Source organism: Thalia democratica, chromosome 6 (genome assembly GCF_965202585.1).
Source record: "Thalia democratica chromosome 6, ktThaDemo2.hap1.1, whole genome shotgun sequence".
Lineage (NCBI taxonomy): Eukaryota > Metazoa > Chordata > Thaliacea > Salpida > Salpidae > Thalia > Thalia democratica.
The window spans coordinates 17,471,776-17,497,379 of record NC_139170.1 but is presented as its reverse complement, the minus strand read 5'-3'; the positions used below and the strand labels follow the sequence as shown (position 1 = coordinate 17,497,379).

The 25,604-nt window shown below is 26.7% G+C and overlaps 1 protein-coding gene across 1 annotated transcript; it reads right to left on the bottom strand.

Moving 5' to 3' along the window:
* Positions 1–11,401: 11,401 nt before the first annotated feature.
* LOC145838302 (WW domain-binding protein 2-like) lies at positions 11,402–20,858 on the bottom strand. The gene is made up of 6 exons (XM_082945872.1): positions 20,752–20,858; positions 20,396–20,504; positions 18,124–18,262; positions 17,490–17,582; positions 15,809–15,985; positions 11,402–11,785 (listed from the first exon to the last, which is right to left on the bottom strand). The coding sequence occupies exons 1-6, from the start codon at positions 20,802–20,804 to the stop codon at positions 11,718–11,720; spliced, it is 639 nt and encodes a 212-aa protein (XP_082801998.1). The 5' UTR covers positions 20,805–20,858; the 3' UTR covers positions 11,402–11,717.
* Between the last annotated feature and the right edge of the window lie 4,746 nt (positions 20,859–25,604).

Sequence of the window (25,604 nt, the reverse complement as noted above, 5' to 3'; positions counted from 1 at the left end):
AATTTTAAAATTAACTTCGTTATTTTTTAGTTTCTAAATGTACTGCGATAAAGTTGTCGTATTTTTATGTTTTTCGTGTTTGAAGCTCTACTTGTGCTTTGTGTAGCGATTCTTGAACGATAGTCCAGTCGAGCCTACATAAAACTTGGTCTGGTTATCAGTTATGACTGTCGCTATATATATATATATAAAATAAGGTTAATGTTTAAACTTAAACACTTTCAACTGAGCTTTCGATATCTTTGTTTATCATTGTATCTTTGTTTATTACAGTGCTTTTTATTTTGAATTTAACTGGCTGATGATTAAAGCTTTATGAAAAATTAAAGCTTTATGAAACATATGTTCCAGAATTTTTAAAATCGCCATTTCAATAAATTATATATATATATATATAAACATATACCACAGATGTTCTTGTGCTACAACTTTACTTCAACTAACGGCGTTTCACTGCTCTCAAATAAATTTAAGAACAGATCTACGGAGTCTATAAAATATTTATACACATTAGAAAAAAAGCAGAAAAAGCATGTATAGTTATGTATAGTGTTTATGTAGGTAATAACTATAAATGAACTTTATGGTTTAAAAACAAAGTTTGGGATAAAAACATAAAATTATAAAATTGTCTACAAAAAATACAAATTTAATAAAAGTAGGCACTAACCTCAAAAAGCTCTAAGAATAGGCAAGTTTTTAAAATGAAAATTAAATTGAGTTGTGCAGAAATGTTACGTCATAATAAATTTAACAAATTGGTCAATAGTTTATACAGCTTAAAAACATGAAGTATTAAACTTGCAAGTGTATGTTATTGTAATGTGAGTGTTGTGAAATAAATTAGTACATAAGTAGACAGAGTTATTTAAAGTAGAATCATCGGTTGTGGGGACAAATATTCAATAAATCTTGCCGCTTATTCAGAAGTAGGTCTTTATCTTCTGCTGCAATTACTGCTCTTTCTATATTGCAAGTTGGGCAAGTTCTACTTACTCCGTTGGATGCATGTTTGATCTTTGAAACAATACTCCACTCCATGTTTGGCCTTTTACCGTTATATCTTATATAAACATATATTATGTCTTGTTAACAATACAAAAAAAAACAACAAGTTTTCGATTTGTTATCAATAGTTTCTACGCTTTAAGCGTGTCACAATAACAAAGTTAACAGAAAAACTGTATATATATGTATATATATATCACAGATGTTCTTGTGCTAAAACTTTATTTCAACTAACGGCGTTTCACTGCTCTCAAATAAATTTAAGAACAGATCTACGGAGTCTATAAAATGTTAACACACATTAGAAAAAAAGCAGAAAAAAGCATGTATAATTATGTATAGTATTTATCTAGGTAGTAACTATAAATGGACTTTATGGTTTAAAAACAAAGTTTGAGATAAAAGCATAAAATTATAAAATTGTCTACACCTAGATAAATACTATACATAATTATACATGCTTTTTTCTGCTTTTTTTCTAATGTGTGTTAACATTTTATAGACTCCGTAGATCTGTTCTTAAATTTATTTGAGAGCAGTGAAACGCCGTTAGTTGAAATAAAGTTTTAGCACAAGAACATCTGTGATATACATTCCGATAAGCTTAGCTTATCAGGATCTCCAGGATTTAACGCCTTATAACGTTACATCTTATGTATATATATACATATATAACTATATATATATATATAGTTAAGTTATTTAACTAAACAAATCAAATTTTTTCACACTGAGCCCACATTGAGGGTTTTATTAATAAAAAGGTTTATTTAAAGATGTAAAACTCAAAGGACTTGAGTTCCGTGCCTATGCACTCATCAGCTTCAAAACAAGTTTATATATATATAAAGATATTATTTAAACTTTAACACCTTCTACTGAGCCCACTTGAAGGGCTTTTAAATAATTTATTGAAATCTTGCTTTTTCAATATATATATATATATATGTTATGTCTTGTTATATATTCAATATCTACGATAATAATATTAACTTTAATACAAAAATGCATTTTTTGAATAAAAAATGTCTCGGGTCTTAATAAAGACATCTTACAAATTTAAAGTCATTTGTGTGTATGACTTCTACTGTTGGTAATTTAAAGCGTTTTTTTTAATTAATTCAGTTTGTCACAACTCTAAATTCTTAATATTTAATGTTAACCCGGCCAGTGAGTTGTCCACACCTATTTTAAGACCTTTTTTCTCAGAAGTAGTAGTTTCATAAATCAATAGTTGTTTTCATTTATTAAAGTTATAAAAATGAAGAATTATATTCCTATAAAAACTTAGTATTGCCATTTTATACCTTGACCAGTTTAATAAAAAATAAATTTCTGGTAGACTGCAGTAAACTTTAAGCAACTCACAGTTCTTTAAGATTTATGATTTCATTAATAATGTTTTTTTTTGTTTAAAAGTAGCTTTTTATGCATAACCAACCAAAACTCAAAATGTTCAAAAGTAAAAAAAACTGAACAACTTTAACATAAAGACATTGTTAATATTGAATCAGTTATAAGTATGATAACTTTTAGTTTTATGTTTATTTAAATATTGTTTACTACAAAAGAAATTGATAATATTTTATCGTTAAAAATTCATGATGTATGTAAAAAAAGTTGTTTGTGATGTTTAGCTGATTGAAAAAAAAAATTTAGCTCATAAAGTTTCATTATTCTATCCTGGACAAGACCTTAAAAGGTATCCGTGGTGTGCTACCCGATAACTGAAAGATTCTTCGTGCACCAGATCCTAGGACCAAATATTTTGAGCTTCTTTTTTTATCGTCCAGTAAATTATATTTTGTAGGATGTTGACTTTTTTTTTTATGACTTGCAGATCATAAATTTAAGAATAAGAGCTGCTTAGTGCTTAGTTCACTAGCTCAGACTTTACTTGTAAAAATTTTTCAAAAAATAGAACAAAAGGTTTTTGAGTATAAAAAGAATATTAAAATGAATAAAATAAATCAATAAATAATACTCAAAGTTCCAGGCTAATCGTTTGTTAATAAAGATCCTAGCGAAACAAGTTCGCTGGAGTATATAATGAAAACAATTCGTGCAGTACTTTTCTTTATTGAACAGCCACATGTTAAACGAGTTAAGCAACTTAAGGAGTTCTGTAAAAATAAAGACTGAGAAAGAAAAAAAATCTTCTTTATCCTCAATCTTTTTTTGCAGTAATTTTTTTTTAATTCCGTGGAGCTGTGTTAATTTTCTAACACAAAGAAACGTGCGTCAGTTAAATAAAGCAAGTTCCGTACAAATTGTTGTTATTATTATCTTTTAAATACTAAATGTATACTTTTGATTAATTTCAAGAGTTACAATCAAAGTTATCTATTTGTTACCAAGAACAAAAATACAAATTTATTAATATGAAATGAAGTTTTTGTATGTGTATAAATATAGATCGTGAAATTAAGCTAAGATCTAATGTCTCCATAAATGTTTATTTTGATTTTCAGATTTTTATAATAACTGAGGATCTCATTAATCTTATTAACTTAATAAAAGATTTTTTTATAAATGAATTTTTGAATCAATAAACTAGAAAAAAAATATTAGACTTAAAATTTATAAAATTTTATTATATTTAATTATTTTTTTATACTATATTTAATTATTTAACAAAAAAAAAAATCATTAAACTTAATTAATTATGACGTGTTTTAAGCCTTGGTCTAATTAATTTTTTTATCGTTTGATAATATTAAAACTTTAAGTTTAACTTAAGTAATCGGATTAGATATGAGAATACTAATTACGTGCTTGGTAGGAACTACGCTAATTTTGTGCTTGGTAGGCAAAAAATGTTTCTTCGATGAAGGAAATATTAAACAAACTGAAGCGAAAGAAGATAATTTAAACGGCAGAAACAAAAATGCAGCAGCTTTTAATAAAAAAGTTATAAGATTTCTCGATAATTTTATTGAGAATGAAGAAGCAAGCTCAAAAGATGGGATCTTGAATTATCTAACTTTATTGGTCAGCTCTAAAAAAGTCGTACTCGAAGAAAAAACTATTTCTGGGCAGGTTTTGACAATTTATAATCAAAAGATTACCAAGCTAAGAAATGACTACTGGATCTTTATTTTAGCAATTCAATACGCAATAACAAACGTAGTTTTAAAACACACGTGAGTTGATTTTTATAAGTAAATTTGATTATCTAAGTGTACTTTAAAGTATATTTTAAGTATAAAATTTTGTTATTATTTGATGACTTATTTGAAGTTTGTTAAAAATAAGCCTATCTGAAACTTAGTAAAGTTCCAAGTTAAGTTAGTACTATCCTTTGTATTTGTGTACTTTAGTAAAACAATTAAAATAATAAGTTGAAAACTTCTTCGGATCAAAATTTCCTGATTGCTCTGGTTTTTCTGATGGCAAATAGGAGAATCACCACTTTGATCAGCCTCACAACAGTTATGCTTCTTAGAATTTAATTTTAGCAGCTTTTTAACTTTAATTTACAATAAGAAGGGAAAGCGTATAGTTGATGTCGTGGATCAACAGCTGTTATGACTAACACTTATTTGTTGTCATTCCGGTCTAAGTTGTTGTTATTGTTATAGAACCTTCTTTTGCAAGCCTCTTCTACTTTTTGACTAAAGTTCTACAAAAATTTGATATATCTTCTGAATTTTTATAAAAGTTTAAACATTTGATAACAAACTTCGTCAGTGACCCTGCATCTTCTTTGTTATAATGAAAAAAAGTTCAAGGAGCAAAATAATGAGATTAACCAGTTGCCATTCTTGAGCTTTAATAGTCTAACCCGAATTTATAGTTAGCCACATAATGCTGAACACTTAAATTTAACTTTTCTAGCCTCTTCAGCATAAGCTAAGTTTGTTCGACATTGTATCCACATCTTGAACAAGAAGTAAAGCTTTTTGTTTTATTAGTGCAGCTTTTAATTTATCTGTTTTTTTTAGAATTTCACACGCTTTAGAAGAATAGCTTAAGTAACAAACTAGTTTTCGTGAATTTGCTAATAGCTAGTAGCAAATTTATACGATCGTCTACTAAAAATGAATCTTTAATGACTAGTTGAAGCGTATGGATAAAACAAGATACTGATGAGAATTTTAACAATGATACTACCAGCCTTATGCTGAATGCATTGTCTTGCAAAAAAACGTGAACACGATCCAAGATAAACTTCCAATTACTTAGCATATCCTGAAAGTAATTAGAAATATACTGGCCAGTGTAATCAGGGTAGGTGTCAGAAAAGCACAGCGTCACTTTAGCACGGGGTGACACTTTAGCATTGAGTGACACTATAGCACGGTGTGACACTTTAGCACAGAGTTTCAATTTAGCATCACCCTCCAATTCCCGGCAATGCAAAACACGATGTTTGTACTCCCAAAGTTTTATTCAACGAATGCGCTGTTGAAGAATTGAATGATACATTTGTCCTCGAGTTTTCCCACAAATAACTTTCGAGTGGCAAAAAATAAGCATGTGATAACTCATTAGATATTTCTAGATATTTTTATTTAAGGTAAAATAACCAAATAACATTATGGTTTTCCTATAATAATAACTTTACACTATAGGTTTTATTTATATTTTTATTTAGTTTTTTTAAAAGTATAGCCTAATGTCTTCTTGCATGTTATTTTAGAAGTTTTTACAGATTTTATTCAACTGATGATCTCGTTTGATTAAGTTTAAGCGAGTGAAACATTGTTTTGGTAATGAATTGTCCAATTAAATTTTGTATTGAGATATTTTTAGCTTCAGACTATTACTTTTAATCTATAGCTTTTTTGGCATTATACTAACTTACATTCGTTTCTAACTTTAAACTGTTTGCTCTTAATATTACCTTGTATATTTCACGTCCTAACCACTTTTAATTTAATATTTTCTGAACAGCTTTAAATTTCATCAAAGTTATGGTAAATAATTGAGTATAATCCAAAAAGCTTCAAGTGATCTACCGGATTCGAATCTTATTTTAAAACTAGGATTCGGGTAGATCCAGATCACATTTTTAAATTAGGAACCGGCGGGATACGAATAAGTATTTTAGGATCCGGTAATCATTATTTTTTAGTATAATAGCGATGTTATGAAAAAATATTAACTAATAGTTTGTCAAACACTGGGCGTATAAAAATCTAAAGTGCTTTAATGATCTTTATTTCATTAACTAAACTTTAGACTTCAACCTTTTATTAATCTTAAAATTTTGCAGGTTTACTGTATTAATTATAGTAATACGAAAAATATTACGTTGGAGTATTATTATTGTGTGTGTATGCATAAAGGAATTAAAGAACATTGAAGATAAAGAGGACACAAAAGAAGAGAGATTTCGTAATAGTGAAGAAAGTAAACGAGTGAATATTGGTGAGAGTGAACTAAAAAGTTGTGATGAAGAGGAAGATAAAATCCGTGAGAGTGAGGTAGAGAGCTGTAATGAAGAGAAAGAGAAAATCGGTGAGAATGAGGTAGAGAGTTGTAATGAAGAGAAAATCGGTCAGAATGAGGTAGAGAGTTGTGATGAAGAAGACAACATCGGTGAAAATCAGGTAGAGAACTGTGATGAAGAGGAAGAAAACATCGGTGAGATTGAGGAAGAGAGTTGTGATGAAGAAGAAGAGAACATCGGTGAGAGTGAAGAAGAAAGCTGTGATGAAGATGAAGACAACATCGGTGAAAGTCAGGTAGAGAGCTGTGATGAAGAGAACATCGATGAGAGTGAGGTAGAGAGTTATAATGAAGAGGAAGAGAACATCGGTGAGAATGAGGTAGAGATTTGTGTTGAAGAAGAAGAGAATATTAGTGGAAGTAAGGTAGAGAGTTGTGATGAAATTAACTTCGGTGAGAATGAGGTAGAGAGTTGTGACGAAGAAGAAGAGATCATCGGTGAGAATGAGGTAGAGAGTTGTGTTGAAGAAAAAGATAATAATAGTGAAAGTTGTGATGAAGAACAAAATAATATTAGTGAAAGTTGTTATGAAGAAAAAGAGAACATCGGTGAGATTGAGGAAGAGATTTGTGATGAAGAGGAAGAGAACATCGGTGAGATTGAGGAAGAGAGTTGTGATGAAGAAGAAGAGAACATCGGTGAGATTGAGGTAGAGAGTTGTGTTGAAGAAAAAGATAATAATAGTGAAAGTTGTGATGAAGAACAAAATAATATTAGTGAAAGTTGTTATGAAGAAAAAGAGAACATCGGTGAGATTGAGGAAGAGATTTGTGATGAAGAGGAAGAGAACATCGGTGAGATTGAGGAAGAGAGTTGTGATGAAGAAGAAGAGAACATCGGTGAGATTGAGGTAGAGAGCTGTGATGAAGAGGAAGAAAACATCGGTGAGATTGAGAAAGAGAGTTGTGATGAAGAGGAAGAGAACATCGGTGAGATTGAGGAAGAGAGTTGTGATGAAGAAGAAGAGAACATCGGTGAGAGTGAGGAAGAGAGTTGTGATGAAGAGAAAGAGAACATCGGTGAGATTGAGGAAGAGAGCTGTGATGAAGAAGAAGACAACATCGGTGAAAATCAGGTAGATAGCTGTGATGAAGAGGAAGAAAACATCGGTGAGACTGAGGAAGAGAGTTGTGATAAAGAAGAAGAGAACATCGGTGAGATTGAGGTAGAGAGCTGTGATGAAGAGGAAGAAAACATCGGTGAGATTGAGGTAGAGAGCTGTGATGAAGAGGAAGAAAACATCGGTGAGATTGAGAAAGAGAGTTGTGATGAAGAGGAAGAGAACATCGGTGAGATTGAGGAAGAGAGTTGTGATGAAGAAGAAGAGAACATCGGTGAGAGTGAGGAAGAGAGCTGTGATGAAGAGGAAGAAAACATCGGTGAGATTGAGGTAGAGAGCTGTGAAGAAGAGGAAGAAAACATCGGTGAGATTGAGAAAGAGAGTTGTGATGAAGAGGAAGAGAACATCGGTGAGATTGAGGAAGAGAGCTGTGATGAAGAAGAAGACAACATCGGTGAAAATCAGGTAGAGAGCTGTGATGAAGAGAAAATCGGTGAGATTGAGGAAGATAGCTGTGATGAAGAGGAAGAGAACATCGTTGAGATTAAAGAAGAGAGTTGTTATGAAGAAAAGAGCATCGGTGAGAGTGAAGTAGAGAGCTGTTATGAAGAAGAAGAGAACATCGGTGAGATTGAGGTAGAGATTTGTGATGAGAAGGATGTTAGTGAGAATGAGGTAGAGAGTTGTGATGATAAAGAAGAGAGCATTGCTGGGAGTGAGGTAGAGAGCTGTGAGAAAAAAGAAAAAGAGAATATTGATCAAAACGTAGAAGGTAGCTACGAAGAAAATGTTTACTATGAAAATGTAACAGAGAAAAATGAAATTTTAGATGTTTGTTCAAATGGAGAAAAGCTTGAAAGCACTACTAATATTAAGGAAAAATCAGGTAACATTTAAGTTATACCTAACAGTTTTTATACTAAATAACTAAAGATATTATTGCTTAAACGGCACATTTATTTAAAAATTAATAAATAATTTTAGTAATGTATATTTCTAAAAAAAAATATTTTCAAAATCTTTTTGGAACATCGATATTTATTTTTAATTAGTGCAGTCTTAAAAAGAAAACTTTATGAAATTATTTATTGAAAATGCCAATGAATTTATGGACTAATATGTATTTCAGGAAATTTAAAAAAATATATGTATATAGAAAATATAGTTTTAAAGCAAAAGAATTAAAAAACCAACAAGTATTTAGAAACATTTTTTTTTAATTACTAATTAATAATAATAACAAAAACTAATTAAAAAAAAAGAGCTTATTGAACAAGCTGCTACTTTTGTTTAAAAAATCCTCACATTTACAATTAAAAGTAGACATTATTTTAAAGTAAGACTTAACAACTTAAAATAAGTAATAAACAATAGTTTTAAAAAAATTCATAATTTAACACCTTTACACTTAAAAAAAACTTTAATAGTGTTTAAGTGAATCATTTGAAACTTTAAATCAAAACTGCTGCTTGTAACTTTACCTATAAACATCAACTATCATACAGATCTTCACACAAATTACAATTTTTCAGACTCTGAAAATTGCCGGCCATCAGGCTCTAAAAGCTCCAAATTTTTAGAGTGTTATGGTGCGAGACAGAAGAAAACAGTAAAAAAAAGAATTTCTTCAAATGTAAAAAAAGTTAAGAATTGGATGATAATGAGAATGACTAAAGTTAAGAAAAGTAAACAGTTTTAGTGTCGACATTGACAATGTGGGAATAAATGTTTAGATATGGCCGGTTGTAAAACAATGACGATGTATATTAGAAATAGTAGTAATATAAGGATTAAAATAAAATTTAATAGCTAACAGTTTTGTTTTAATGTCTTTAATCATTAAAAAAATTGTTGCTAATCTTAACTCACTAAAAAAAAATTACTGACAGTTTTCAATTTAAAAAAGTAAAAAGGTTAACACTTAAGGGGTGATTTTAGCTATCTGGGGGCAATAATAAGTGAGGTATCTAATAAGTAAATTGGTAACTAAAAATCAGAGTGAAGTTATTTAGTAAAAGGGGGTGATTGTTTTCAATTTTTTGCCAAGGTGGATATTATTAAAATGGGTTTGGGAACCCTGGTTTATACTTATAAGTTTTAACAATTCACTTAAAACCTGATTATATAAGCACCGATAATCTACGCCTTGTCTTACAAAAACAAGTTTTTCTTACTTCTTAAAAAGCGTCAAACATGCATTTTAAGTTTAGTAATTTTTATAAGAATAAAACTACGACTTTGTTATGCATTTACTACCATAGTTACTTGAAAAAAGAGCAGCACTAATTTTCAAACGAAAATGTTTCTTTTAAATTGCTTTTAACATGACAGATAACTACGCCAAATAAAGTTTAAACATCACGCAATAACTTAATGTCATACGTTACCTGGATAACATTAACTTAAATGAATTTTCTTAAACTATACCTAATTTGAAAGAAAGTAACTTTTTTTAATGATTGTTTCAAGTTTTACAGCATTTCAACTTCAGTTTTCTTTTTATCGTTTGTCTTGTTTGTTGAGGTTTTAAACTTCAAACTTTAGAAATTATATTTTATTAGCTTGTAAAAGCATGTGAGACTCAATAACCAAAAGGTTATTACTTACACCAGGTCCTTAGACTAATATTTTTAGCGCTTTTCTTTTATCGTTAAATAAATAAAGTGCAGGTCACATATAACTTTATAAGTGTTATATCAACCAAAATTAAAAGTAGTGAGATCCTCAAGTTTTCTAAAAAAATTTGTTCTTTTTATCAGCTAAAACTTATTTCAGACTACTTGATACAAAAACTATATTACCCATTACAAAAATTTTTGTAAGATAAAGTTCAAATTACAAACTCAACTCTCAGTTTTTAAGTTTTAACTTAAAATATTAAGAAATTATGCGTAAATAGTTATTTAAGCTACTTAAGGTTTTTGACTAAAACTGCATTTTTTATGGTAAAGTAGATTATAAGGTTTAGATGTTGAAATACTTATCAATAAGCCTAATAAAATTGCATGTTTTTTACTATAGGTTGTCCTGAATAAACTTGGAACATTTTAATTTTTTATTAGGAGTAAAAAACATTTAATATAATAAAATTCTGATTAAGGATAAGTATAAATTAAAACTAACTTTTTGTAAATGAATTACTTTTTTAAAACAGCTGTCCTGAAAAAAGCATGATAAGTTTTAGACTTGTTTATGAAAACTTTTAAAGCAATACCAACATTTTTTCAATAGTGAAAAACGTTAGTTACGGGATAAAGTTAAGTAAAAAAGCTTAAAGATAATTATAAGCAGTATGACATTATGTAGATAGATATTCAACTCTGGAGAATTTTAAAACTTTGCCATTATTTATGGTTAGGATCAGGGGTAAAAAGCATTTTTAAAGTCGCGGATCAATTTCCCAAAAAAAGTTTCTTGCGAGCAGCATATTTTTAAATTAAACATAGTAATTAATATAAATAAGACCAAAAAAGTTCTAATAATTATAGATTTATGAGCTTAATTGTAAGTCTGTAGCACAAAAACTTTTCTTTTTGTTTTTAAAGCAAAATTTTACTCTTCATTACACCAACAGTTTGTCGACTAGAACTAATGTACAGTTATAAAAGTTGGTTAAAACATTTTTTTTTTAATTTTAGTAAACTTGATAAGTTTTAAAACTGCAAGAGTGTATAACAGGCAATAACTATTTTTGTTGTTAGATTTTGTAAACAAGTTTAAAGTGTTAAATCCAGTTTGTAAAAAAAAATTTTTTGAGCTGTTACAAAACAGCTGCTATTCTTAAATGATTATAATATCTCTTTCATAACATTTAATTTAAGTCAAACTTAAAACATATTTAAAATAAAAGAAAAATACTTTGAATAAAGTTTGAACCATTAACGAAAAGATACGTGTAAATTGTATAATTGCTAAGTAGTTGATTTTGTATTCGGTTTTGCTTTTTATTTTATAACTAAAAGAAAATTTCCGCAGCTTATAAAAACAACTAAACTATATGACGTATCTAATATAACAATCAACTATTAAAACGTTTAATCATGCAAAGAAAGCTATTGTCAATCACATAGATTTTATTTATCACAGAAAGAAGTTTTGAGTAAAAACGGCCAAAAAAATACAAAAAAAAATTGATTGCAGCTTGAATTACGGAAAGATCAGTTGTAGTTCTTAATAAAAAATAACGACATGCATTTATTTGTAAGCGGGTGGCTGTTGTGTCGGATCGTACTGAGGTGGCAATGTACTTCCTTGCTGCATGTCTGAAATTATTCAAATTTACAACTATGAGCTTAACTTGTTGGTAAACGAAAAACCAGCAGTATGTTGAATATTGGTGTTCAAATATATCAAATGATCTACAAAACTTATGCCTCTGATTATAAAATTTACTTTTATCAGTTATTTCCTGTTTGACTAACTTTTTGAAAATGTTAAAAATTTCAAGCTTCAAGATGAAAATTAAAGACTTATTACGTATATCTTCTTAAACTTGTTTATAAGTTTTGTATTTAAATTTATTGGACCCATTCTTTTATTGTAAATTAAAACTTGTTCCTTTTAACTTCATAAACATTTTACCGCTCTAGTCGCTTAATCATGTTTTTTTTTTGAAGTTTGAATCATCAAGTTACTTTTCAAAACTTCTAGTTCTTCATTTCAAATATTAGGTCGAAAGTGCCCAATTAAATATACTTTTTTTTGAATTCTAAAACTTTATAAAACTAATTTAACCAAAATAAAAACGGAAATTACATTTATACTATAACGTTAGTCTGATTTGCATATTTGCTGAATCAGCAAATTTTTTTAAAGCTTTATTTTTATTTATACCCTTTCTTTTATGCTTAACCCACTTTACCTAAATATATTAAGAATAAACTTTTTAATGATTAAACTTACAAAAGCATACAAATTTTTTGCTGACTTAGCAAATATGCAAACAGACTGACTTTTAAGTACACTAGCCAATAAAAAAAAACTAACCTATCTACTTCAAACCTTATTGAGAGTTATATAGACGTTACAGAAATAATTTAGAAATAATTCATAAACAAGTAGTATTAAGCTTTTATAGTTACGTTTAATATGCTGATGTGACTTGAAAACTTAAGACTAAATACAAACACAATAGTAATTTTCCATATATTCAGTCAGTCAACTAATTGACAGTAAATTAGTTTTATAAAAAAACTTAGAATAAAACTAAGAACATCAAATAATTAATATTTTCATCAAAAATAAAAGAAACTTTAATCAAAAAAAGATAAGGTTTTTTATTGAACGGTAGTATAGTAAAATAAAATAAGTAAACAAGGTTTTATTATTTACACTATTTAAACCATTGTAAAAGACCTACAAAACATAAAACATGATTGTATAATATTTTTGTTAAAAATAGTATTTTTTAATTGTTGTTGTAAACGTACAATGTATTAAAATAACACAACAGTTTGTAGCTTTCGTCTAAACAAATATGAAATAAATAAACGCATTTGACCATGTCTCAGGGTTGCCACATATCAAGCTGAGAAAAATTTCCTGACTCTCTTGACATTTTTATTTAAATTTACCTGACTTTTTGAAATCAAAATATTTTTAAAACTTATTCTAAAATACATAGTCAAAACTTGAAACTATATTAAGCTTTCACTTTTTTTATACAGATTAAAACAACAGTTTTTTTTCTGAATTCAATCATCTAACTTCCATTAGATCACTTGAACCATCTGTATATGATTGATGTATTTGCAATAAAAAGCTCTATCAGCAAAATACTTGTATTTTATAACTTATAAACACATGGAAGTTTCCTTGCCACAGATCCTCAATACTAAAATGCATACAAAAACTGTTGGTTCAAGTAGGGTAGTTGTTCAATATGCTAATAGAAAAATTTTGGAGTTGTATAAAGGATTTTTAATTAATTTTTTTTGAAGGCTTTGGAAAATAAGGAATTTTGTAAATTTGAACTGACAAAAACTGACGTTTTTCAAATTTTGTCAAATGTTCTGACTTTTTTTCAAAAACCCTAATTTTTTCCTGACTTTTGTCATTTTTTAGTTTCTCCTGACTTTGCTGACCTTGTGGCAACCCTGATGTTTGTACAGCAAAAATTATTTGTAACTTGTGTATAGCGTTCTTAAAATTTTAATAAGAATATTGTTATCATAGTAACAACTTTACGATAAGTTATAATTCAACGGGAAAGAGCTCAATTAAAAGGAGCAAATCAATATCAATGAGACAATTTTAAATTCGAGTTTAATATTTATGATATGTTATCATGATACAAAACAGACTATCTGCTTTATCAATAAGCAAAACCATGTTTAATAAATACAAGGAACCATAAGAGAAAGCATTATAAAACAGTGGCTTTAATAATGTCTTAGAATACACAAAACAAAATGATAATACAGCTGGTAGAAAAAAAGAAAACAAACGAGTAATCTATAATCACCACACTTTTAGCTCCGCATTAAAGACCAACATAGGTTAAAAAAAATTAAATAGCAGACAAGCATTTCCCTAAAAACGGACCTTTCAATAAAATTCTCAACAAGAACACAATTAAAATAAGTTATTCATGAATGCCTAACATCGAATCCGAAATCACCCAACCGAATCTTAAAACCCTAGAAGAAAGTAGAAACCAGAAGAAAAATGAAAAAACTTGCAATGGTAAATAAAGACTTTATGCCAAGTGGAAGGTAAGTGCCTTACCAAAAGTGGCTTATACAAAGCTACTGTCACTTATAATGATAAAGAACTGTACTATATTGAATACACCGCAAGAAACTTTAAAACAAGATGTAACGAACACATGCATAGCTTCAGAAACAAAAACTTGAAAGAATCTAAAAATTTAAGCTCTTTTATTCAGACAGTTAAGTTCAACGAAAATATGATCAAGAACCATGTAAAATTTGAGAAAATAAATAAAATTAATCAACCTAAACCAGGTAGGATATGCACTCTGTGTAATGTAGAAAGATTAGAAATTGCCTTCGCTGACAAAAATAATCCCTCAACTACAGAACTGAACTTATTGATAAATGCAGACATTTTGCTAAATTTATTTTCATAACAATCATAACATTTACTGTCATGTCTATTCTTTGCAATTTTTATCTTTTTATAAGTTTGATGTATTTGTACTTGTATTTTTATCGGATTTATATTTTTATTGTATGCCTTATTAAATATTTTTATTACTTTTATTACCTATTCTTTTTTTTTTTCTAACTATTATTATAATTTAAATAATAGTTCTATAATAATTCTTCAATAAGAAATACTAACTTGGCATATTTATTTGATTTAATCTTTTCGTCATATTTTAGTTTTGTTTTGCATGTATTATACAGTTATAATAAGAATCTAATTAGTATTCATTAATAAACTTATCACTACTTAAGTAATAGTATATATAGCCTTGTCAATCTTGCTTTGTAGAGTTTACAGGGTTGGCAAACTTTCTACAGTTTTTTCAAAATTTCCTCAAGGTTTTTAAGAGTACACGTTTTGGGTCTACTTTAAATTTAAAGTTAAGTTTAAGGTAGGAAACTGTGTTGAATAGTATAAAAACATTGAAAAGATACTCGAAAGCTACTGTAAATGTGTTTTTTAATATAAAAAAAAAATTGATAATGATAAATCTATATGATAGAACTTTTGTGTCAAATCGAAATTTTACTACTGAACATGTAAAAATTGTTAAAAATTCCTGGTTTTTCCAGGTTTTATAGCCTAAATTGGCAAATTCCAGGTTTCTAGGTTTTTTGGCAACCCTGAGTTTATTAATTTGTGACCATTACATAATGCATGAAACACAGTGGTAAATAATAAAAATTGTCTCATTGGTATTGTTATAAATTAAATGTTGTAAATTACTAAATGATTTATCTAGTGCAGTATTAAAGTAATAGTTACAGCTTTCAGTAAAAAAAACTTATTCTAACTATATGTATTAAAATTGTTTAAAGTCGGGTTTGTATAGTAATTATTTTGAATATAGTGATACAACCAATTATCAGCAGATAAATTTTAAGAATTTAACTTGGTTCATATTTTTTAAACGTTAAATCCTTATTTAAGTAAAAACACAACAATAAGTTCAAAAACAAAACTAAAAAGAGAAAACTAAATTTAATTGTCTTTAAAATTATACCATTCTCGTTCAGCCAATTAATGCTAAACATGCAACTCTATTCTGATATTATTTACTTTAATTAAAAAATTAAACTTTTCAAAAAATCAAATATAACATTTTTCAAACAAACTTGGGGGAGGAGCTCCGTTGTAAGCAGGGGGCGGAGGGGGATGGTGACCCGCGTACATGGGTGGTTGCCCTGGTGGCGGTTGATGGTGGTAATGCTGGTCGACGTAGCCACCCGGATGTTGGGGCGGGTAAGTTTGCGCGAAGTGGATGGTGGATTGCATGTACATGGGACGCAACGCTGTGATTGGTTGAAACATATCAGTAATTGTCCAATGAAAACATATTTAGCAACATGGTTTTTGAAGATTTGTTTAATTATTTATATGAATATTTTTCTAGTATTTGAAACAACCAAAGAAATGCTTCACTAAAATTTTATTTCAAAATCCAATAAATTATATTTAAATATAATAAACCAATGGTGTTCACAATATGCATAAAATATTTTACCGTGCACAGACAGTTTTGTAAAAAAAAAAGTTTTTGTTCGTAAAAAATATTTATTTGATAAAAACTTAAATGAAAATATATTAAGATTCGTTGTAAAGTTTCTAAACACTTTAAATACAATAGTACACTTAGATTATATAAGTATTAAGGGCATAGGGGGGGGTAAACACCCTTTTTTGGTTTTTGATCTTATTTTATATAGTTTTTACTAAGCTACAAGATGCTTTTTACAGATTTAAAAAAATCAAAATAGTTTTTGAGATATAGCCGGTCAAAGTCAAAGCCAACAATAGGATCCTTATGGGAGGCGCAAACTAAAACAGCAAAAATAGACTATTTCACTAAAAATCTATCTTCTCCTACGTTTTTTGAGATAACTACCTCAAACTTTCAGGAAATGTTCCTTGATATATTTAGAAAATTCTGTCGGAAGGAATTTTTTTAAAAATAAAAAATAAAAATTTTATATAAAAAATAAACAAAAAAAACAGTTTTTTTTTGTTTTTTTGTTATAATTTTTTTATTTTTTTATTTTTTCAAATTCTGTTCCGACAGAATTTTCTAAATACTGCAAGGAACATATCCTGAAAATTTGAGGTAGTTATCTTAAAAAACGTAACCTAAAGCTAAATTTAAGATAAAAAATTTTAGTTTTAATAAACTCTAAAAAAATTAAAGATTTAACTATACTACTCAAAAATATTTTATTTTTAAACCTTATTAATTTACTTTGATGTAAAAAATATTAGTGTTAATCAACTTAATTTTACCGAAGAAATAGCAGTTTAAAATAATAAGAGTTTAAAAACTTGATGGTTAACGTTTATTTAAAAATAAAACATTTAAATACTTCTATAAACATAACTTTAATGTAAAGGTAGACCATAACTCAATCATCTTAAGATCAGAAAAGAAAATCCTATTTTTTAATACTATCTTAAAGTTAGATAATAAACTGTAGCTTATAGAATTTATTGCTTCATTTTAAACGTTTTAATCAAAAGCTTTATTGATATTCACACAAATTGGTTAACTAAAGCAGTATTAAACTTTATATTTATTTATTTCCAAGCTGAAAATAGATTAATTATTTTGAAAAATTATTAAAAAATACTATTTAAAAATAGCAATTGTTAAAAAAACAGTTTTATAAAGTTAAGTTTTACTTTGAACTCAATTAACAAAAACTTCTATAAAATTATCCAAGAAATATTTTCATACCGAAACCTCTCTGAATTTTTAGTTTTTTAAAGTTCATATGTGATTAACAGCAAGCTTTAAACAAAACTAACGCTTGCTGGCAATATCAATAAGTTTTTGACCGAGTTCTATTGCGCCTCCATCTTTAAATGTTATTTCAAACACAACTGATCCTTCCCAACCACCTGTTATTTGTTTATTGTAACACATGAAAAAACATGGTTAAATAAAAGTTATAATAGCTTTATTTTTCCATACATTTACTATTTTTTTAATTTAAAATAGATTGAACAACAATTTTTTATCCAAAATTAATGTAAAAACTAAGGCTTAAAAAAATCAATATACATCATATATTACATCAGAGTAGTAAATTTTATAATATTTTTGTTAAAAAACTTATAATCACCATCAGATAAGAGTTCGTTTTACTTTTAGAAAATGTTATAAAATGTAAAACTATTTATCATTTATAACTTGAGGAGAACTTGGTACAAAAAGCACTGACTATTTTTTCTAGTATTTATCATTTATAACCTTTTTGTTCAAATTTGACTTTTAATTATTTATACTTTCAGTTCTTAAATGTACTATGTATAACAATAGGAAATGCTAATAAAATAAAACTATATTCACAAATAAAAAGTTTCATTGCACTATCTAAATATAACAATTTAAAGGTTTGTGTTGAAACTTTTTTTTTTTAATTACAAAAATAATACAAACCATTAGGTTCTGCAAGTAGTTTAGCAGTGAGAAAGTTTGCTCCAAAAACTGGTTGCTTTATTTCAAAATCCTTAATCTGCTTGAAAGGCATGCTCAATTCTTGCATCATGTCATTTGTGTTTTTTGTTCGGAAAATTAACTGTTTAAATGTTTGTAATTTAAGTTAAAAAACTATCATTTAGTTTAAACTACACAAACAAAAAACAACTAAATTCTACGTATAAAAAAGTATGCAAGTTTAAAATATACAATGTTACATTTAGGGAAAATAAACTAAAAAAATAAAGTTACAGCTATAGGGGGTAAACCACTTTTTTTACATGTTGATCTTAATTTAAGGGTCTTTAATTAGCTAGCAGTTGATTGTTACCGCTTTCCACAATTCAAATTATTATTTGAGTTATGGGTGGAAAAGTTGGAGAGATAAATTGGTTCCTTATGTAAGGAATGAAAGTAAAACAACAAAAAAAAAACTTTATTAAAATCTATTGTCTCTTACAGTTTTTAATCAATCTTTGTAATTCATTTCAGTTTAATCATTATTAAATAATAAACATATCTATTTTAAGATTTTTAAAGTGAAAAAATATTTAAAAAATAATAATTTTTATATCTTAATCAGAAAATTCTGAAATTTAAATGTCTTTTTAATATAATTCTTTTAAAAGGATTTATTCTATTAGTGTAAGGTACATTTACAAAAAAAAATGAGATTGATTGACCAAAAAAAGAAAAAGATAGATTTTAAGTGAATTTTTTAAAACTCACTCAGAATAGACAATTTTTTTTTTCTCTATACCAGAATTTCCCAAACTGGACCAAGTAGCCCCCTTAGGTACCATTACAAAAATTTAGGGGGCCATAAACAGCAAATGGGGGAGGGGGTCATGAAGTCATAAATTGAAATTTACACTAGATATTCTGGAGTTAATGATAAAGATTAAAAAAAGGTGCTAGGCGTTTAAAATGATAGTTTTGAAACTTATACTAGATATTACGGAAATATTTTTGGAAATTTAGGGGGCCACTAGCTGTAAAAGGGGGAGCCACAAGGCCATAATCTAAAACTTACACTGGATATTCTGGAGTTGTAGATAAAGGGCAGAAAAAAAAGGTCTTAGGCAGTTTTAACGGTAGATTTTGAAAAATCTTGTTCGAGGGGGCCATAGCTTCTTTTAATTTCTTTAAAAAGGGCCTTTTGAAAAAAAAAAAAAAGAAACCCTGCTTTATACGTTTGTATTAGAAACTTTTACACAACTGACGATATCTTAAAAGTTTATCAATATTTTTTAATCTGTGAAAAGTATCTTATATTATATAATTATAGTTTTCATATAACGTCTAATATTAATATGTCAAAAAAATGTTGGACATTATTTATGAACCAATTTTGCCTAATATGAGTTTAAAACTTATTAATAGTGAGAAAGAAGTTTATGAACTTTGACAAAGCATATTAAAAAAATCAACACATAAAAATTTGAAATTTGTTAAAAGGAATATTTCCTAAAAATTTGAAATCTTTAGATTAATATAATAAAACTAGACAACATTTTAGTGATTTTTTTAACTCCAAAGAAAATTGACAATAAAATTGTTAATTGAAGTTTTTTAGAAAAAGACAAAAACTATTCAAGACTAAATTATAAACTTTTGGTCTTAAATTTATTAAATATATTGAACAATAAACAGGGTTTAAATAATTTAATATTATTAGAGTAACACAAAACCAGAATTAATAAAAAAAAAGCTTAAAGGTCTGATAATTAAAAATAAATATTTAAGGTAATAAGCACAAACTAATAATAATAATGCAAAAAACACATATTTGTAATCCTATAGCTTTAAAAACATATTACGCTTTTATAGTATGTCAAATTACTTTTAAAAGTATGAATCACAAACTAATTATACTTTTAATTAAAAAAGTTTAAAACTGATAAACTTTGTAGGGTTGCCAAAAATTCTAGGTTTAAAGTTGATTATAATATCAATTTTTAATAATCAAGTCATTATTCTAGAAAAGTTAAAGAAAAGCAAAGGAAGTTAGAAAATTTATCTAACTGTTTCAGGATGCTAAAGTTTTATCTACTGAAGTATTTCTCTGTCCAGACAAATTTGATAGAAAAAAAAAACTTGTCAGGTATTTAAATTTGTAATAATGCAATAATTGTTTCTGTTGTATTAATAAGTGTATACTAATTAAGTAAAAGCAGTTATAAACTCTTCACAAATATATTATCTTCAAATTACATAAATAATTAGCTCTTACCCTATAGTTTGTCAAGTAAATTTTTCCCGCCTTGGTTCCTTTCAAGTGCTCGTTTGAATGTGAATTTTTCTTCAGTACCATCTGAATATTTGTGTGCTCCTGAATGGCCCTGTAGTAAACTAAATGTTAAAAAGTTTATAAGTAAACAACATTTTTTTACAAATTTCCAAGGTAACTATTTATAACACTAGATGTTTTAATCGTAACAATAGTAAAACTTAACTTAGAAAATTATAATAAAATATTTACTTTTTTTTATAAAAAACTTAAGTATATTAATTGATCTATGTCAGAATAAATCCAATAACTACTATGATTTAAAAGTTAAAATAAAAAATATACATGAATAAACTAACATTTCACCTTCCCAAAAACTAATTTGGGGTCCAATACTTCTATTGATAGACATGACCAACAATTAACAAACACAGTATATATATAATATTAATTTATTGTTAAAACTAAAATAAAACATATTTTAATTAAGTCAAATATAGAACAATGAAATAGTCTTTCAATAACTTTTATATTACATACAGTATTGCTAGTCTTTAAATAAAAAGTATATTAAAAACAATTATACCAGAAAAAACAAGCTCTATAATTTATAAGATTTTTACAATTTAAAAAAAAAACAAATAAGGCTTGATTCTGTATGTTTCCATTATATACTTTTGCTATAAAAATAACAATTAAAAGCATTTTAAAAATAACAATTAGCAGCTGTTTAAAAATTAACGTTATCTTTGAGTACTTTACAGTTTTTCTAATACAAAATAATGTCTAATAATTTGACTTTTTAAAATAGTTAATCAATTTAAAAAAAAAGATAAATAACTAGCAAGTTTTATATATTTTGAAAAATCTAAAAGTAAATATCACACTAATAATAGGTTGCCTCTTGTTGAGACATAAAACTAACCTCAGTTCATATGAAAGCCTTAAAAATTTTTGCACTTTTGGTGATATTATATATAATCTGATGTTTTTTATGCATATAATCTATTATAGTGTGCACAAGAGAACCTTTGAAAGAACAAAAATATATATACAAAACATGTCTTGTTTTGTTGTAGTTGATCAGTTTTTCTTAGTTATTAAGAGCATAAGGAAAAAGAGAAGGATTAAACCCCATTTTTTACAACTTGATCTTATTTTGTGAATACTTATAATGCTACAAGTTGGTTTCTACAGAACTTTAATACTGAAACTAATTTATGAGTTACAGCCGGTAAAGTCGTAGAATACAAATGGTTCCTTATGGGAGGAGAGAGCTAAAACTTTGAACAAATAGTAATTACTAAAAATCTGCCTTTTTTGAGATATATACCTCAAATTTTTAGGAAATGTTTTTTGCAAGGTTCAGAAAAATTTGTAGTAACAAGTTGAAAAAAAACAATAATAAATATTGAATTACCAAAAATACAAATTAAAAATACCATGCTTTTGTTTATTCTTGAAAATATAAATGTTTTTTGTCAAAAATGTAACAACTTCATGCAAATGATTTTTTAAGTATACCAAGTCAAATTCTTATAACAAAATTTTTAAACGGTAATAACTGAAAATATCAAAAGAACCTAGAGTGAAAAACTTTTTTGTTTTGATAATCTGTTGAGTAGGATTTTAATTACTTATTTCCTGATATGTATATATAAGCAGAGAACTATTAAGGGTATAGGGGGGGGTAAACACCCTTTTTTGGTTTTTTATCTTATTTTATATAGTTTTTACCAAGCTACAAGATGCTTTTTAAAGGTTTTAAAAATTCAAAATAATTTTTGAGATATAGCCGGTCAAAGTCAGAGGCAACAATAGGCTCCTTATGGGAGGCGCAAACTAAAACTGCAAAAATAGAGAATTTCACTAAAAATTTATCTTCTCCTACGTTTTTTGAGATAACTACCTCAAATTTTTAGGAAATGTTCCTTGATATATTTAGAAAATTCAGTCAGAACAGATTTTAAAAAAATTAAAAAATAAAAGTTTTATATAAAAAATTAACAAAAAAAAGTTTTTTTTTTGTTTTTTGTTATAAAAGTTTTATTATTAAAAATTATTTCTACTTAACATATTTTTTTTTTAAATTACAGGTTTTTTAGTGGTTTTTGTTTAAAATTCCAGGTTTTTCCAGTTTTTTTAGCCTTAATTGTCTAACTCCAGGTTTCCAAGTTTTTTAGCAACACTTTTTCATCAGTTGGACACTCTTGCTTTTGCCCAGAAAGGGTTGAGTGACTGATATTTTTTACCATTAAAAAGACTACTTAATAAAACAAAGTAAAAAAGTAAACAGTTATTTGCTTTAACAGCATAATAATAAAATAAAACTAATAATATTTTATTAAATAAAATTTGATGATTACTAGTCAAACAATTACTTGTAAAAGAAGCTAACAGTAGACAGATAATCATCAAACTTTTAATTACTAACATTAATTTACACTATAAAGCTTTTTAAAATTATATCAAACAGGAACTTTTACTAAAAAGCATTTTTTTACTTTAAAACCAAATATTACTGACAGTGACCCTTTAAATAAGCACAAAAAAGTCCTGATTATCTTGAAGAAAAAGAAACAATTTTTCTGACTAAGTGGCAACTATGCTAGTGAAACAACTTATTTTAAATCTTAGTAGTTAAAATTTGTGGCAAATATTTTATAATTAGATTTCTGGTGATTTATTTTAGTTACAGCATTGATATTGGATATCTAATCTTAAAAATTTTCCAGTATTTTGTTTAGTTGTTTATATTTCAGTTTCCCAACTTTTTTTCAATTGACTTGCCTGAGTTTTTCATCTGAAAATAAATACTTTGTTTCTAATTTTAAGGACAATAATGTGCTAACTATTAAATGGGAAAGCAAAAATAAAATATGTTGTAAGTTACTTGCATGTTGTTTTAAAGTTTTTATTGTTGCTGAGAGAAGAGTTAATATTGGTGTTTTGTTTATATCTTAAGAAAGTATTTTATTTTTATACTACAAAATTACAAAGCAGTATTAAAATACCTACATTTTGATATCTTTAAATGAAAAACTTTTGTAAATAATTAGTTTGAGGTTATAATAATAATACAAAGCAATACTTTTTACATTTTTTCTTATAAAATTAGGTTAAAGAAATTTAGTTTAAGTATAAACAAGATCTCACTACTTTACGTAAAACATTGTCATTAAAAAACTTTTATTAAAACAAACAGTAAAAACTGAGTAGTGCTAGTTCTATTTTGAGCATTAATTTTTACTTTAGGAGAAAAAAAATTGTATCACCTGACATTGCATGTTAAAACAAACACTTAAAAAGATCTTTTTTATTCGCTTGGCACAATTTTTAAGGATTTTGTTCATTATCACTTAACTGCAAAAAAAATTATACATTTAAGAAAAAAATTAACACATCTACTAAAATTAATTAATAGTTTTGATACCTATTTAAATCTTCATAATACGAGTAATTGTAATAATCGTTTTATCTACTGTTATTAGACAGTAGTCAAGTCACTAAAAAATTCTATTGATTTTAGTTTAAGGTCTGCAATGTAAACCAAAAACAAAGAACTTAGTTTTCAGCAAAAACTTAGTATGTACATATTCTTTAATTTTAATGTATGGTTTTCTTGAAACATTCAATTTGAACTTTCTGTTGTGAAATCATTACAAAATAATAGTTGAGATAAATTAAGTAAACTATACTAAACTAAAGTCTAAATCAGGGTTAAGCAATTTTTCTAATGAGAGACTCATTTACAAAAATAAATTAGCAGGCTTTCTATTCTTGAAAATATCTTCTTAAAATAAAAGTAAAGTTGTTAATAAGCAATGGTTTAGTTAATTAGTATATGTACTAAAAATAAAATGAGCAGCACATTTTAATACACTTTCTTATTTTATTATACTTATATGATTGCTACAAAATGTTTTTAAACGACATTTTAATATAAAGTAAACTGCTTATTTAAATCTTTATATATAAATATGTTGCATCTATAAGTGTTTTTTAGGGGTAGGTGTCAATTTTGCACGAGCGGACAAAATTGCACGAGGGACTAAATTGCACGAAGATAATTTTGCACGAGCAGACAATATTGCACGAAGGGTCATTTTTGCACGAAGACATTTATTTACGGGTTGAATTTTTTTTTTTTTTAATTTTAATGTTATTTTTTTATGAGTTTAACTTTTCCTCTTTTTACTATCACTGTTACCACTATCCTTTACCCTCGGTCAGTAACTTTTATTTATTTTTTTTTATTAGTAATTTTTATTAGTAATGAATTGTTATTTACTTTATTTTTACTATCACTATTACCCTACCCCTAACCTTTACCCTCAGTCATTAGCTTTTTTCTCATTTATCTTTTAGTTTTTATTTTCCTATATTTTTTCTTATAACTTTTTTTTTACTCTCATGCCAAAATGACCCTCCGTGCAAAACTATTACTCGTGCAAAATTGACCCATCGTGCAATTTAGTCTTCGTGCAATTTTGACCCGTTCCCGTTTTTTTTAGTGCCTTGATTTATTGATTTACATTCTTAGACCCTTTTTTTTTTGGTTTTTCAGTAACTTTATTTTTTATAATTTTAATTAGAACTGTTTTAAACATTTTAAGATATGGAAAGTAAAGATTTAGTTTAAGAAGCAACTGATAAATTTTTTTTTTGTTTTAAATTAAATCATAAAATTTAGTAGTTTGTAAATGTTAAGTAAAAAACCTCCACTACATACTTTAAAAAAAAACTATTGAAATAATAAACTTGGTTTTTCCTTTGAAACTTCTAAGGTTATACACTATTTTAATGCTCTTATACTAACTATAAGGATGAACTCGTACAATCAATAAAATATGCAATCAAAGCCATTTTTAGATTATACTACACTTTATTTTATATTTTTTAAACTAATGAAAACTTTTGTTTTTATTTAAAAAACTTTTTTAACTCACTAAATACCCAAAAAGTTCATTATAAAAAAAAAAGTTTAAATGTTATTTTTTGATTGCAGTAAAAATCAAAAAAAATGTTTGCAGCCTACTTCCTATAAACGAAAATTTATTTTGGTGTAAACTAAGGTTGTTGGAATAATATCAGTAGGCCGTGTATTGTTGAAAAATTTAACTACAAAAGTTTTTAAAAAATGTATCATAAACTAAGCTGAAGTAAATTAACTATAAAAAAGGCACGACTATTTACTAATTATGAAAATAGT

Bases quoted from the DNA above. Each gene is read 5' to 3' on its own strand.
- LOC145838302 (XM_082945872.1), bottom strand. From the start codon at position 20,804: ATGTCTATCAATAGAAGTATTGGACCCCAAATTAGTTTTTGGGAAGGT. The intron at 15,986-17,489 runs GTTAGTTTTGTT...AACCAATCACAG, and splicing joins TATTGATATTGCCAGCAAGC to CGTTGCGTCCCATGTACATG. The intron at 11,786-15,808 runs GTTTGTTTGAAA...GAATAATTTCAG, and splicing joins CAACGGAGCTCCTCCCCCAA to ACATGCAGCAAGGAAGTACA.